At 34.8% G+C, this 16,876-nt stretch overlaps 1 protein-coding gene across 4 annotated transcripts; it reads right to left on the bottom strand.

The window, feature by feature from the left end:
* Positions 1 to 2,351: 2,351 nt before the first annotated feature.
* LOC121863803 (B-cell receptor-associated protein 31-like) lies at positions 2,352 to 16,463 on the bottom strand. Of its 4 annotated transcripts, none has more exons than XM_042362630.1 (6): positions 16,354 to 16,463; positions 13,386 to 13,495; positions 12,236 to 12,336; positions 11,108 to 11,264; positions 8,424 to 8,614; positions 2,352 to 4,870 (listed from the first exon to the last, which is right to left on the bottom strand). In XM_042362630.1, the coding sequence occupies exons 2-6, from the start codon at positions 13,475 to 13,477 to the stop codon at positions 4,719 to 4,721; spliced, it is 693 nt and encodes a 230-aa protein (XP_042218564.1). In that variant the 5' UTR covers positions 13,478 to 13,495; positions 16,354 to 16,463; the 3' UTR covers positions 2,352 to 4,718. The 4 variants fall into 4 exon arrangements, with proteins under 4 accessions (XP_042218564.1, XP_042218566.1, XP_042218567.1 ...); XM_042362632.1 differs by having other exon boundaries at positions 13,386 to 13,492; positions 16,354 to 16,461; XM_042362633.1 differs by having other exon boundaries at positions 16,376 to 16,461.
* Between the last annotated feature and the right edge of the window lie 413 nt (positions 16,464 to 16,876).

The following is a 16,876-nucleotide window of genomic DNA, read 5'->3' as shown; positions in this document are numbered from 1 at the left end:
TAATATTAAACTTTCAAAATTATTGAATGGTATAAACTTCTTGATATTTGCTAAAATGGTAAGGAATTTAAGCCCTAGAACCGATAACTGTATTGGCAGACTAATACTACAGCTGGTGGACCGCCAAATGCAAGCGAAAACATGTTCAGGTCGGCTCGTAAGAAACTCGTTAATCGAGGGATTGCTCGTTAACCGAAGTTAAGAATATTATGGAAGGTAACTCGTTAACCGAGGGACCACTGTACTCATTTTGTACATTATTTTGAGTACTGTACATGTACATTACAGCTTTGCCCTTAGAACAGTGTGTGCATGTAAACGAGTAAAAATAAATGAATAAAGTTACATATATCGAGCCAAAAATATTAGTTGACAAAATTTATGTAGACAGAGCTTGGATGGCTAAATTTTAGAATGAATAATAATTTTAATATAAAATATTCAAGAACACAACTTTCGATATTTACTCCACTGGAAACGAATGTAAACAAAGAACCAATTACTGTATTGGCGGACTAGCCGATCAGCTGATGCACACAACAGTGTGTTTCTCTTAAGGCTTTCGTTGATTGAAGTTTTGTTCGTTAATGGAACTGAAAATCCTTATGGGAGTGAATTGGTTAACCGAAATTTCGTTAATTGAACCGTTCGTTAATCAAGGGACCACTGTATATAGTGGACCCTCCATTAACGAGCGGTTCAATTTACGAGAATTCAGTTAACGACTCGCATCCCTTAAGACTTCCAGTTCTATTAACGAGTACAAATTCTATTAACAACAGCCTTACAAGAAACATGTCTTGGTGTGCACATCAGCTGATCGACTCCTCCGCCAGTAATCGGTTCTATGTTTACCTTTGTTTCTAGTGGAGTAAACATCAAGAAAGTTGTGCTCTTGAATGTTTTTTTAATTTTTACATTAAAATTATTGGTCATTCTGAAATTTAGTTAACATATTGAATATACAGTGCAGTGTTGGTTTAAATAAAAAAAATCTGGAATTAGTTAAATAAATTGTTGTTGACTTAAAATTTTATTGGTAAAATTATCAAGCATGGGTCCAAAGAAATCTCGGAAGGAGATTTCAATTCAAGTGAAACTAGAAATTATTAAGAAATACGAAGGCATTAGAACCAATGCACTCTGTTTGCGCTGCTGCTATGTAAACAAAGCAGCCGGAAATTCCACATACACATCTCAAACTAAGTGTTAAAATATTTTATTGATTTTTGTTTATTATTGTACAGTATACTGTACAGTACTGTATTTTGTTTATATTTAATGTTTTGTTAGTTCTATTACCGGTATACAGTTCTTTGTATGTACAGGGGGCCCCCCAAATTCGCGGGGGTTAGGTTCTCAAAATGGCCGCGAATCGCCAAATCTGTTTTTATATTTTATATTATACGTGACTTAAAGTATTCTGCAGTTTGTAAATTTGAATGAAATGGTTATATATATATATATATATATATATATATATATATACAAGAAATTAAAGTTGTTCAAGAATAGTACAGTAATTTTTTTATTATACGTACAAAGGTTGAGGACACTTCTTGCCAGGTTTGTGCTAATGAGATTCATTAAGAGACGTTAACCCTTTGACTCCCGGCGTTGTAAGACCCGCAGTGTGTGAGAAGAAACTGATATTGTGATTGCTCATAATGAAGAAATCAAAGACACTTGGAGAAAAACACTGCACTCATCTGCTGAATGAGGAGTTTGAATGGGAGGGGCAGCCTAGAGGCAACAGACCCAGTAAAGTGGCCAGGACCAAGGATTGAAAGATAATAGCTGAAAAATGGAAAGGGTGCAGAAATGATATGATGTGATGATGACCAAATTGATTAATGTAATTATGATAGTACGTACTGAACTGTTGCAGCTGACTGACTGAAGAAGGTGATTGTGGTGGATTAGTAAAAGGCATAAGTCATGAATAATAAAAAATAAAATAAACCATAAGTTATATTATAAAGTTTTCAGGATGAAAAAAGTTTGTGGGTCCTAAAACAAATCTGTGAAAACAAAATTGAGGCATGTGTAGTTGGGTTTTTTGAAGGAAAAATAAATCTTTCCCTATGATTAAATTAAAATCAGTGGCCAGCAGAAAAATAAAATAAATGTGATATGGATCTTCTTGGAAGGAAATGGGATGGATAGGCAAGACAGCAACATAATGTAAATGTGGAATGAATAAACGAAAGCAAGGATGGCATGATTTATAGAGATGGCAAAAAGAATGGAAGATTGAGCATACAAGTTAAATGGGTATAACACTGGAGGAGTGTGTAGAGACTGACACACATCATATTCAGCATTATTTTATCAAGAAAAAAATCTTAATCTCATAGTTTTATCAATTTTATTCACAAACAATCCCAGAAATGGTTAAGGAATATTCATTTTCCTTCTGAAAACCATTTGTAAGCAAACAAGTCATTAAAGAAAGGCTCATTTTAATTCCTGGAGAAATGAGGGTTAATGAATAGGAAATCACACAAATAATACTAAATGCCAAATATGTATATAAATCAAACAACAAATACAAGATATTGTGGTGTTAAACATAAGCAATATTTTCACACAAAATAATTCAGTGGTTCACAGCTAATTCATGTGCACCTAAAGGCAGATAAATATATAAGTACAAAACCACAATAAAGCATTATTACCCTGTTCTGAATAATAAACTCTTAATTTTTTTATGGTAAGTGGATTAGTTTTAAAAATGAAGGATGTAAGATTTACTTCCCACTTTTAAAATTACTTTACTTCCACATTTTAACTTCACTGCCACTGTAATTATCATAAATCTAGAAAACAAGGTCAAAGTGGAAATCAAATTACATACATTAGAGTTTTTTATAATCCTAATATATTAATTTTGTACTGCACTGTTGGCATACTGTCACCCATGAACACAATAGCATGTTCCTTTGTGAACTCAGGTTTTGACTGACAGTAATGAATGCAATGGTGATTTATATATATATACATATATATACATATATATATATATATATATATATATATATATATATATATATATATATATATATATATATATATATATATATATATATATATATATATATATAAATCTGGCTATTATCTATTTCATGAGCCAACAATTTCCATACTCCCCATTTCTATTTAATGTTGAAGTACCAGTTGGGGCTGTTTTACATATATACCTGTACAACAGATTTAAAACCAAAAATTATATTAAATTATTTATATATTTTGAGTCTGGTGCATTTTCCTAAAGAAGACTAAATGACTGATACATTTTGGATGAAATTGGGAATAAGTTTCTTTAAACTACCTTGTATAAATTCAACAACTTGTTTGAACATAAAATTTCAAGTTAAAATAATTTATTGTAAGCATATGTTTCCTCAGTTTAAAATTACAGAAACCTTGTAAATACTTGGATTCCTCTATATAATGGAAACACTCAAAATTTCTACTGAAAAGGCAATGAATCAAAAACATTGGCAATACAGTGGTACCAAATTGGGGAAAATGTAGTTATCAACATGTGCTAATTATGTTCAATATTTAGAACCTGTATTTCACAGATGCCTCTTTGTGAATGATTTCCTGTTGAATTTGTGTGGACATTTATTTTTTCATTTCATGCTCCAAGGTATTAAATCTAGAGGTACAGATGTTGATTAAATTTCTATTCCCACTTTCATATACTGTATCAGTTAACTTGTCAAGTCATTATGTTTACATAAGAAGGTGAAGATATATGTGTGTGTGTGTGTGCATTCTTATTTTCACATTTTTTTTTTCTAAACCTGGTTTGTATTTTCAGCAAGGACGCAAGGAGTTCAAGTCCAAATAATGTCCTTAACTTTGATTATATACGTGTAAAATGAAAACAAAATGCAGTGGGCACTAATAATGGGATGTATTGGATACCACTGATACAGGCTACAACATAAAAGCATGTACAGTATGAACTGTATTTAGGATTTACGAATAAATTTTGATGTAGGTAACTACACACTTAACATTCTAACGACAGCGCTTCAAATCATGGATAATTAATTACTATTTAGTCTGATAACTGTGTTAGCCTCATCATGCAAGACACTACCAATACAGACTTTTAACGCAGTCAATCATAAAGCATCAACCGTTTCAGAAACACTGCAGTCTCTAAACTGTAAAAATCTGTACCGCATTAATGAAATATTGGTTTTTCAAGATTTTTGTTTAATTAACCAGGTCATTTCTGCATAAAAAAGTGAATTTACTTCAAGATAAATACCTGCTGATCTTAGACCCATAAGAAAACCTGCTTAGCATTAGCACCTACAAACACTCATATGGACTACAAATACTATGCAGTACATATCCCACAAACACAAACATTTCCCTTTCTTTAACCTCTTTATGCATGTGAATTTCTCATACTTTCAACTGTTCTTAAGTGTAGCATTCATCAATAATCATTTTTCATTTTAAATAACTTTTTTATCCTTTATCATGTTAAGATTCTCTTAGCTATTAAAAAATTAAGAAGTCAATAATATTGCTTTTAAGCATATCCACAGACATGTAATACCATTTGGAATATTCAGCACAGTACATACAGCACTGTATATGCATGGACTAAGCAATATTTACCTTGCACAGTATACTGTACTGTATTGTGAATGTCCTCAAGGTTTGAGTTACAACAATGCTGCTGGCACACCTCAATCATCTTTCTTGGATTCCTCACCATTAGTAGCTTTCTTGAGTTCAGCCTGAAGCTTGGAGTGCTCCTCCAGCATTCGATCATATTCACGGCTAATAGCCTTTGCTTGTTTCAGGGCTGCATCACGTTCTGCCTCAAGATGCCGTTTTTCTAGTGTAAAAGGGGGCAGTTCAATTTATGACAATTAAAACATACATTTTCATTATAATTCATGTGGGTAATTGCAGCACAGTACATTATTGCTACATAGTAAAGAAAGAGAGAAAAAACAAATTGGTGTGTGATAGAATCTTAATGAAGATGGAATGACAGGAGAGTCTGAACAAAATTCACTGTTAATAAAATAATAATTATCTTACATTTTAAAGAGAAACACAATGTGGTCTGTCTATCCATTACTAAGTTTTATCTGTTATTAAGTTGAAGACAAATCAGTTGATCTTGAAATACAGTGGTCCCTCGATTAACGAACACAATTGGTTCCACAGAGTCGTTTGTTAACCGAAATTTTTTTTAACAATCTATTATTTCAATGGGATATTGGTAATTGGTTCCAACTCATAGAAAAAGTACAGTGGTCCCTCGGATAACGAACGCTTCGGTTAACGAAATTTCGGTTAATGAATTACTTTCCATAAGATTCTTCAATTCGGTAGGTTAGTCCGCCAATACAGTAATCGGTTCTAGGGCTAACATTCGTTTCCATTGGAGTAAAAATATCAAGAAGGTTGTGCTATTCAAAATTTTTCCAAGTTTTATATTAAAATTATTAGTCATTTTAACACTTATTTAACATAATTGCAGTACAGAGAACTAGTTTTTGGTGCGCCCATCAGCCACTTCACTCACCCACCAAGGCGTCTGTTCAGTGGAGGAAACTTCTTGCTTGTGGGTCTCTTGCACACAGAGTATTTTTACATTTTTACAGTACAATTATTGATTTAAAGAAAATAATCTTGAATTACACCTACAATAGTGAACTTAAAATTTTATCGGTGAAATGACTGCATCAGGCATGGTTCCCTGAAAGGTGATTTCTCCTCCATCCCCACTTCCTTCTCTTCTCCCTTCTCCTCCACCCTACTTCTAATTCCCATCATCATCATCAACCAGGAACCTTCTACATACACACCTCAAAGCACTTTTCGGTGAGAACCAATTACCCATTATCCCATTGAAACAATGGATTCGGTTAACGAACGACCTTCTGGAACGAATTGTGTTCGTTAACCGAGGGACCACTGAACATACAAAGTAAAGCCAAAAAATGCAGTCAGACACACTCCCAAAAAAACCCTAAAATGGGTGTCTCTTTTTCTTCTCAGCACCACAAAACTCTCACTTTTAAGCATGCCAGCCATTTTAAAGGGAATTAAAAATTTTGTCAGTACACTAACGTCGGGACTCGAAAATATGTAATTTGAAAAATTTTTGGTACGACAGGGTGGTCGTAGGTCGAGGAGTGGCTGTATATACGTACATATACACTAGAACTCTTAAATCACTACTGTAATGTGATACAGGTGATCAATTTTTATATCCTGTGCAAAATATATGACGTTTATATTCAAATTATTCACTGTCTTGCAAGGATTCCAGCAATGCAAATTATATTCTCATAACTTTAGTCTGTAATATTATATAAGATAAAAACTTTAAGCCTAAAACCACCAAACCCTGGTTGGGAAGATGGGGGGGGGATGTGACAGTGACACGTATGACAGTTGGCGCCGAAGGTCTAGTGAAGTATATATTTGTTTATTTATGTCCCTTAGATTTAATTTTTTTTTTTTTTTGCTTATAAAATGTCTCAGAAGTGACCGGAGAGAATATAATTTACATTGCTGGAATTCTTATAAGATAGTGATCAATTTGAATATAAACATGCTATAGTTTGCACGAGACAAAAATCTAAGTAATCATTTAGTTCATTATTTTGAGTACATGTACAGTACAGCTTTGCCCTTAGGACAATGTGTGCATGTAAATGAGTAAAAATAAATTAATAAAGTTACATATATCGAGCCAAAAATATTAGTTGAAAAACTTTATGTAGACAGAGCTTGGATGGCTAAATTTTAGAATGACCAATAATTTTAATATAAAATATTCAAGAACACAACTTCTTGATATCTACTCCACTGGAAACGAATGTAAACATAGAACCAATTACTGTATTGGCGGTCTAGCCAATCAGCTGATCGGCTGATGCGCACAACAAAGCATGTTTCTCCTAAGGCTTTCGTTAATTGAAGTTTTGTTCATTAATGGAACTGAAAATCCTTATGGGAGCTAATTAGTTAACCGAAATTTTTTTAATTGAACAGTTCGTTAATCGAAAGACCACTGTACTATGAAGACAACAAAACCCATGAAATCCTGAATACAACTGACTGATTGTGGTAATTACAATATGTCGCCGACCCTGAATACAAAAAATGTGCTTGCCATATGTGTATCGGTATATAATCCAGTAAAATCCTGAATATAATGGGATAGTTAGTGTTTTTTACCGATAAATTTAGTGAACCAATTGCTGAAATCCAAATACACAACATTTTTAAGTAAGTCATGAAGTTCCATTTGTAGATTCAATATCCTTATCACAGCATCCAATTAGAATATTGTTCCCAGAGAAATTAAGGGTATACTGTAATGTTAAGTGATAATCTGAAAAAGCATAAATTTATTCAACAAGCTCAACTCTTAGGCTTCCGTATTTGACTGCAGTCGCATGAATTTTTATTGGTTTCACTGAGACACGCCAATTTTAAGCCAACTCGGAAAAATGTATAGACCTCCCTTGATGTTCAACCGATGTCGTGACGGTGTCGCCACCTATCGGTCAGAACAATAAGTAAACCACATGTCAACACAGATCAGCTGGGGTGCATGTGACTGCTCCTCACGCCACCCTCTTTATGCCTTTTTAAAATTTTTTTCACCATTTAACAGGTAAGATTTGAGGACCATAAGTGTATGCTTTATCGTTTATTGCGCATTAGAGTGATACTAAATACCATAACCAAAAAACTATTTATATAAGGAAAGGGAGAGAAATGATTGATTGTTTTTACCCTCTGTCCCTTACCACTTCTGCCAAAAATTGTGCTTCTTCCCATCATGTACAGTATTGCTGATAATACATGTAATTACATCAGTGTACGTGGTATAGGTATCAGCGCTTATTTAGTATTGTGTGAAAGTGGGTCCCATAAGCATGACTGCCTGTAAGGGGCAGTGTGAGTACAGCCCACTGTGTACAAGGCCTTCAGTACACAAGGAGGCAGCATGGCCGGTGCTGCACTCGACCTGATTCACTTCCCCAAGTTATAAACTTAGGTACCCATTTACAGGAGGGTTAAATGGGAGTGCCCAGGGATCAAACCACCGACCCCTGGAACAGGTGAGCCTATTGTTAAGTGTAATGTTGTACTGTACAGTATTATGATGTCTTATATAAAAACTATCCATATTCTACCAATTATTATATGCTTTACTTGAAGTATTTGTCCAATTTTTTTCATTTTTTTACAAAAAAAAAGCATATCTTTCAACCAGATTATCAGATACAGAAACTTATGATCTTTTTGCATACTAACACATTTTTTGGCTCACAAATGTGAAAATTTTTCTGCAAAAAACAAATACAAAGTTAAAGAGTTAACTACCATTAACAGCCAACTGCAAATCCTGTGCTTACCTTCCTGTAATTCCTTAATTTCATTTGAAACATTTGCTTCCTTTTGTTGATCTTCTTCTTTTTCTGCTTTATCCTGTTTAAGAAGCTGTGCAGCCGTTGCAGAAGCAGACTGAGCCTGTTTAAGTGCTGCTTGTCCCTCAGCCATGGCTACAGCAAGACGTGAGATGAGAGTAGTCAAGCGTAGAAGCACTCTATAATGACAGACATGATTGTCATGGTATATCAAACAAATTTTTTATAAAATTTGAAATTTTGTATCAAATTAAAAAAAAAAACTAATTTACCTGTAGTCTAAATTTATGTACTGTACAGTACATATGTGAAGCAGGTAGGAGTTAACCATATACTGTACAGTACAGGGGGCCCCTCAAATTTGCGGGGATTAGGTTCTCCAAATGGCCACGAATCGCCAAATCTGCGAATAACATTTGCGGTCGTGGGGAATACATATTTTCTTGTGTACAAAGAAATGTACAGTATATTCCCTTTACCATTATGTGTTTGCCCTTAGGACAATTATTTCTTTTACCTGTATTGTATATACGTACGTACGTACGTGTGTGTGTGTAGACACACACGCACATACAGTACAGAGTATTTACAATACATGTAAGGGAAATTACTGTCTCTAGAATGAATGGCTCCCTGTCCCAGCCACGAAAATGCCAGCAACTTTAAAACCACCCAGAGACATTCTTGGGTACATCCAGGGTGTCATCCACGAATAATAGAGAACCGCGAAATAAAAATCCGCAAACTTGGGGGGCCTCTTTATGAGTGAAATGATAAAATGAGAATAGTGGAAATTGCAGAACAACTGGATGTATATGCAATAAATACATTTAGAAATTCACCACTGGCTACATGTCATGAAATGATTCTTCACTGGCCCTTTTGATGTCAGAAAATGTATGTTAAAATATATGAATGGATACTACACATACAATATTAAAGTGTGAGAAGCCAGGTGAGAAGGTACTTGGAAATCCTACATATAATGGCCAATTCCCACTCTGTAAAAGTGATTCGTGATAGGAAGGGCATCAGCTGTAAAACTTGTTTCAAATTTGCTTGACGAAAATCAGGGCACCATGCTATCTGATAATCATGGCTAGTCCAGGCATGCATGGAAATTTGCCAAAAATGGTGATGAAGATGATGACACTAATGGTGATGAAAATGAGTTTGCCTTGACATTGAACAAACTAACCATATATGGTAAAGTTAAAAATGAGAAATAGCTATTTTAGCACCAAGTGATCTGATTTACCAAGTACTGTAGCAAATACAGTAATCCCGTGTTTTTCGCATTTTTTTTATCTCGGTTTTGACCATTCGCGTTTTTTTTATTAAAAAAATTATGTACAGTATATATAAAATATCCTTTAAAAACAAAAATTTTAATTTCGCGCCATTTTCGATATTCCCGTGCGGAGCAGCAAATAGACGCCACCCTTTCCTGCCTCAGACACCCGCTGCTCCGAGAAGCTTCAGTCCACACATGCCTACAGTACTTTTTTTTTTTATTATTTATTTATTGGGCCCCCCCGTACATCCTTGTGTAAGGTGAAGCCCAGAAGGGCTTACAGCACCCAACAGGGAAGCATGCTAAGTTCATGCTTGCCTATATGTCTCGAGTTAAGGGCGTAGAAGCCTGAAGAGTCAATGGTTTATGTCATCAAGTTATTGGAAGCTCCAACAACTTGTCCCTGAATACGAATTTGCAACTTTCAATTTACAACTTACCTACTTTACTGCTAGGTGAACACGGACTAATGGGGGCTAGGAAATAAGTCCAAACAACTTCCACCGGCCCGGGAATCGAACCCGTGACATCTCGCTTGCGAGGCAAGAACGGTACCGCTTCTACCACCGGTCCCCCACCTACAGTACTGTGAACGTTACTGTGATTACCTCCTCTGTTTGTCCTCCCACATGCATTCCACATGGCTCCGGGACGTAAGCCAGCCTCATCAAAGGCAAATATTACTAACAAAGATTCGAAAGTGACCAAGAGATCAAGAATAGTGATGACCGTAACAGAAAAAAACAATTATATTGGACAAGCTCAGAGGTGGTATGAGCTATGGCTCGAGATGTGGTGAAGATTGACAATTCATTTGTGTCTTTTGTTAGAATACAAGTCTTCAAAATGGAGGAATGTGGGTGGAAGAGGACTAGCTGGCTGGCGTTACTGCGTGAGGGCGGGCAGACGGCGGGACAGCAGGGAGAGGTTGGAAATGCGGGTGTTGCCGACCTCAGCGAAATATAACATTTTTTATCTACCTGTAAATAGATTTTTTTTTTGTATATAACCGTGTTTATGTTTTTCCATTATTATACTGCAATATGATTAGTTTCAAATAACGATGTTTGTAAATGCCGGTACAGTGGATCAGTGTGACCACTGGACCGTGAGTGGAGAGCATGGCATGGTTAAGTGCATAACCTACCTGAGCTGTTTGGTGGCAACAGGTACAGTGATCCCTAAAAGAGTATTCGCGGTTTTTGCTTTTCGCGGGGGTTTCAGGAACGTAATTCCTGTGAAAAACACGGGATTACTGTATGAGTAACTTATGAAAGTATTTTATTCAGGAGCACATTTGGTTACTTATGAGTGAATATACCACATAAAATCTTGAAATTTTTAGATGCCTAAAAATGTAAAATTGAAGGCTACATACACCCAAAGGAAGAGAGAGAATCCAGAGATGTAAAAATTGCGCTGAGCTCGGAACAATCTCATGTGCGCCTGCATTTCTGCATCCAAATGGATGCCATGATCACCTCGAGTCTGCTCAGCCAGTTCAGTACTGTACTTGCGCATCTCACGAATGGCATCTGTTTGAGGAATGTAAAGTTAACATGAAAGTTCTTAAACTTAATTTTTTACTTCAATACACTTGCCATAAGAATAATTAGGTAGAAATAAGATTTAAGTAAGGGAAAAATAAATCTTTATGGTGTACCTTCACCAACTGGAATATTTTTTAACAAGGAAAGGTGAAAATACTGAGAAAGAAGACAAAGAAAAAAAGTGAAAATAAACAATAGAAAGTACTGCAACTAGAAATGAGGGGTGTCCTAGTAAAAAATTCAAAATACAATACACCAGACCTTCACTTTAAGCGCATTCATTATATGCGAATTCACATTTACGCGGCTACCCTATTTCTACCCATAATTCATTTTATGTGGAAAAGATTCCCTATTATGCATTCTGTAGAGGATATGGCACACTACATTGGAGTATTTTAATGATTTTTTTGACAACTTTTAGAGCATTACTTCTCCAGTAATGGTTGTGAAACATAGCACAGTGTGCGTGTCTACTGCGCTGTACGTGAATGTGACGTCATGGGACGTAGCTGGAGTGGTGAGTCAGCTACTCCACATTCTTTAACTTTCCTCACAAACACCCAATCTCTTCATGTCTTAGTTTATTGTTTTATATTATATTATCTTTATTTCTAACCAATATCAGAGTAAAGAATTGTACAGTAATGATTTTTCCACAAATTTTACAGCATTACTGTTGACCTTTAGTAGTTGTAGAACATATCGTAATTTTCCCCATAAAATTAAGTACCCCTGTACAGTACTGTATTCATTATATGCGGATTTCCAGTATGCTGTGTTGTTGCAAAACGTAACCATAGAATAAAGTGAGGGTCAGGTCTACTGTAGTTTCATCCTGGTGTATATATATATATATATATATATATATATATATATATATATATATATATATATATATATATATATCAAATTCATAACCATATTCTTCCAACAAATTATTTTACCTAACTTACCTAAGAAAAAGAGAGTGAGAACTCCAAGAAATACTTTGAAGTAAATATGTGACATGTTGCCAATACTTCGAAGAAATCTAGACTTGAAGATGGAGTGCCATCTGAAAAGTAGAATACCAAAGTGAAAAAATATAATACTGTACAGTATTGGATACTGAAATACGAAATCCTATTCTTTGACTGGGGAAGAGTCAAGTGGCCCGGATTTGGGAAGGCTGGTAAAAATATAAACACTTTATATATCAGTCCTGTAATTCTAAGCCCCAAATCAGTCTTACTTGTATGATAACATAATACCCATACAGTAATTGCAATATTTACTACCAAATACATATAAAACATCCCAATGGGGCTTTGAGACTTAAGACTTAGTAGATGAAAGTCAACAACTGAAGCACCTACTTTAGCAAGCAGTGAAATGAGAGCCACCTGACTTGTGGGAATATGCTAGAAAATATCAAAGTGAAGATAGCCTTCAATTCCAAAAGCATATAAGAATGCAGGCAAAACAGTTGTAATGGAGACGAGTTGACAGTGTAGCACCAAGCAAGATACTGTTGGGGTTTATGCCCAAGGGATCTGAATTCAACAAAGTAATTCAGGGTTCATCCTGGTAGACTTGTTGACTTACAGGCTTTTGAAGCAACCTACAAATAAGGGAGGGAATGTGCTTCAACACCCTGCCATGAATGGGTGAGTGCCTTTTTTATAGGATTTGTCCAGATTCCAAATGGACAGTGTTCAGGCCTCAAAATTCAGACAACCCCCTGGAAAATACTGTATAGGTATAGGCTCATCTAGGATAATCTCAGAGGTCACATCATGATGAGCCATAGGCCATATATTATATACAGTACTATATTGAATTCACAATAAAGTTAAGTACCTGTACAGTATTCCATACATTACACAGAATTGTCACAGAATACATTTCCTTTATTGAGACCTCCAAATATAGGTGTTTCTCCTTGTCACTATTTGCCATTCCTGTAATAACTTCATATGATTTAATTTGGAAGAATATTTGAACTTATGACTGTAGTTCTAAAAGTAAATTTTATCCTTTTTTCTATAAAATTAGTACAGTACCGGTACATTTATACAGTATACCATAATAAACTACTGTACAGCAACAATCTAGTCTACTTACCTTGTGGGTGAGATTACTGGTATAAGGAGCAAAACTGTAACAGCCAGCTCCGAGTACATCACACCGGCAATAAGGGTCCATTGGATACTCATCTTGCTGCTGTTTACCTACTAGTACAGAAAAATTAAATATGGTACAGTACAGGCAGTCCCTGACTTACAAAGTTTTGGTTTACAAAAAATCTTAAGTTATGAAGACGAAAAAAAAATCCCCAGGTTTCAATTTGCATATAATACAGTGTATAAATATAAATATATATATATATATATATATATATATATATATATATATATATATATATATATATATATATATATATATATATATATATATATATATATATATATATATATATATATATATATATATATATATATATATATATATATATATATATATATATATATATATATATAAGTAAATCACTGTAGATGCGCGTGATCTAGGTATATGCTGATAACCACAAGGAAAGAAGAAAACACGAAGTTCCCAAGCGCTTTCGTGTAATTCACATCTTCAGGGGTGAGTACAGACTAGAGAGAGAAATACAAATCAAGGTGTATATATACAGAGGAGGGTGAGACCAGGTCCACAATGGTCAGGTATTAGGTAATGACCCTACTAATCTTTAAATAGCACACAACGGTTGGTGGTCAGGTCAGATGGTCAGGTGACCCGGCCTTCTCACCTGGTCACAAATCTTCTTAATTACAAAATTGTCCAGCTTGTACATGCCGTTACTCAAATTCATGTTGAATGCTTCGGTATGTTTAATAAGACTAGATTCTATGATGTTCCTACTATCAATTGAATTACATGGTAATATTGAGGAGGCATTATCCCAGTCAATACAATGCTTGTTATCCCTCAAATGAACAAACAGAGCATTGGAATCCTGGCCTGTCCTAACACTGTATTTGTGTTGTTTAATTCTAGTTGCAAGATCTTTACCTGTCTGGCCTAAGTTAAACATATTACATTCCTTGCAAGGAACTTTATAAATGCAACCAATTGTGTTGTTGGGGGAGTTCTTGATTAACATTTGTTTAACAGTGCATGAGTTTTTAAATGCCACATTGACGTTCCAGGTTTTTAGTTGTGAAGGAATGTGTGAGAAATTTTTGTGAAATGGTAAGATTAAGATATTCTTAGGGTCATGGGTGGGCTTGGGATCAGTTCTATAAAAAGTTTTCTTAGTAGTGTTTAGGCATTTGTCTATGAAAGATCTAGGGTATTTAAGGTTTGAGCCAATATTATATATATATTTGTATTTGTTTGTTTTTTGTTTTTTACTATTTTACCCCACATTTTCCCTCTACTTTAAAGCCCTACCCACTTTGAACAACTAATATTGTTGTTAATTTTATCGGTTAAGGTACTAAAAAAAATTAATTTCCGACGGAAACGCTATAAAATAAATTATTTTGTTATTTTCTCTCTTTCTCCCTATCCAATATAAGACTATAATATATAAGTTGGTGTTGTTGAACTACTAAATATTATCCTTTACCGTATTTATGGCGCCATCAATGATCTCCCATGGCAACTTTGTTTGGGTTCACATCGTCTGCTAAACAAGAGCATCCGTGGTCTTTGTTTACATGTTAAGAAAAGAACTACGATCTCACCGAGCAAGTTTATTATGAATTATATTGAATTAAAGTTTTTCATTTTTTCGAGATTATTATTTTTTTTTTTTTATAGGGACTAGCCCATCTGAGCATAGGTCATTGACCCACAGCGGTTTCTGGAGGGCAAAAAAATACGATTAAATACAGAAGTGAAAAAGACTATATTAATCTACAACACAAAGATGCCGGAAAACCAGCTTTTTGAAGTGAGACATTGTATGAGTATAGAAACACAGAAGAGGGCACAGCATTCCACAGTTTGGCTGTGGAGGAAAGAAGGATGTACTATAACGGGTTATTCTAGTGTGACCGATATTCACACAGATATGGCAGGCTACGCGGGCAAGACGAGTGTTACGAGCCCACTGCTTTGCCGGCAGTACACATGATGATAGTAAGAAATAAAAACAAAACGACAATGCACAGGTTAGGAAGTTCGGTGAGATTAGGTAAGCTTAGGTCAGGTTCTAATTAAATCTAATAGGTTCTGTCCATTCTCGCTTCCATTTTGTGTTCACAATCATGCAAATAGTATCTCCAGAGATTTTGGTTCAATCCTTAAGTTATTTCTGGTGCGAACTGTCTCCTCCACCTGTACCTCACCCTGATGAAAACAAACCATTAATAAGTCTCAGAAATCATTCTAACCATTTTCTAAAACTCTTTAAACAATCTCCCACCAGTCCAGTCTCTCACAGATGGAGCAACAATTGGTGATAGGAATTTCTTATAATTTTTCCCATTATACTGTACTATTTTGTTTTAGGCCTCTAAAAGTACCTGAGAGTTATGTTGGATACGCTACTGTTGCAAATAAATTTTTACTTATGTGATTAAGCAGCTTATCTTATCAACTCCATCACTATGCTGTACTGCATACAGTATTCAGTACCTGGTAGTACGTAAAATTTGTGAAAGATAATTCACACTGCACTTACAATTTTATAACATACGTAAAAACAGAGAATTCCATGGTACTTAAAATATGTTGACAAGGTATTTTCTCTTGTAAAAATTCCTTGTAGAATTATGGCACCCATCTCTGGTAAAATGCTCAAAATATTAATTACAAGCTATAACAGGAATCTGCAACAAGAATCAGCCAATGTCATCTGGTTTTTGAATATCAAGAAACAATATTACCTCAATTTTATCATCAAATATATATATATATGTTTTGACAAAATTCTTAGCCTAGTAACTAGTTACGAGCCGAAGGCAAATGGTATCTCAGTAACTGGATATGCACAACTATTACCCATCAATTATGCCTTAACACACGTGTACAGAGTATAAATGTTAGTAATATTCCTCGCCAGAAGCCTGACGTTTCGTACCTGGAAAAATATAGACAATTACGTAAGAGAGGTGACTGTAGGAAGCTGACTAACACACGTAAACCTTGCCAAACTTGACACTGACTCAACTCACTTACAATGGCCGCGTTCACCATCACCAACACAATCACTTAGACTAGATTTAGAATTCGGGATTGCAAATACTATCATTTACTTTTAGTCACCTGTTTTTCCGTTAATACAAAAATGAACAATACCCGAGCTGATCAGTGGCGAAGAGGATAAAAGTAAAAGTAGCAAACCAAGTTGTTGTTTTTTTACTGATACGCTAAATATAGACGCTTTATTATTTTATCTTCTTTCAAGAGAATCTAAATAAACGTATCATACTTTAACACAAACTATAGCTAACAAATTATCATCTGAACCCAAGCAAATAATGACTCATTGACAACAAAGACTCCCTTGTCTTGGATTAGAGAGAAAACTCAAAAGAAGACTTGATGTACCATGTGGTAATGAACCCATCTCAACTTTAACCTCAATGAAATGCCTAAATTTA

This window comes from Homarus americanus, unplaced genomic scaffold, assembly GCF_018991925.1.
Source record: "Homarus americanus isolate GMGI-L3 unplaced genomic scaffold, GMGI_Hamer_2.0 scaffold48354, whole genome shotgun sequence".
Taxonomy (NCBI): domain Eukaryota; kingdom Metazoa; phylum Arthropoda; class Malacostraca; order Decapoda; family Nephropidae; genus Homarus; species Homarus americanus.
Note: the sequence above shows the minus strand (reverse complement) of the source record. Positions and strands in the feature narration are given on the sequence as shown.

Excerpts from the sequence above, each read along its gene's own strand:
- LOC121863803 (XM_042362630.1), bottom strand. The coding sequence starts at position 13,477 with ATGAGTATCCAATGGACCCTTATTGCCGGTGTGATGTACTCGGAGCTG. Across the intron at positions 12,337-13,385 it reads CCAGTAATCTCACCCACAAG|ATGGCACTCCATCTTCAAGT; the intron begins GTAAGTAGACTA and ends TCTACTTTTCAG. Across the intron at positions 11,265-12,235 it reads TCTCACTCTCTTTTTCTTAG|ATGCCATTCGTGAGATGCGC; the intron begins GTAAGTTAGGTA and ends TTCCTCAAACAG.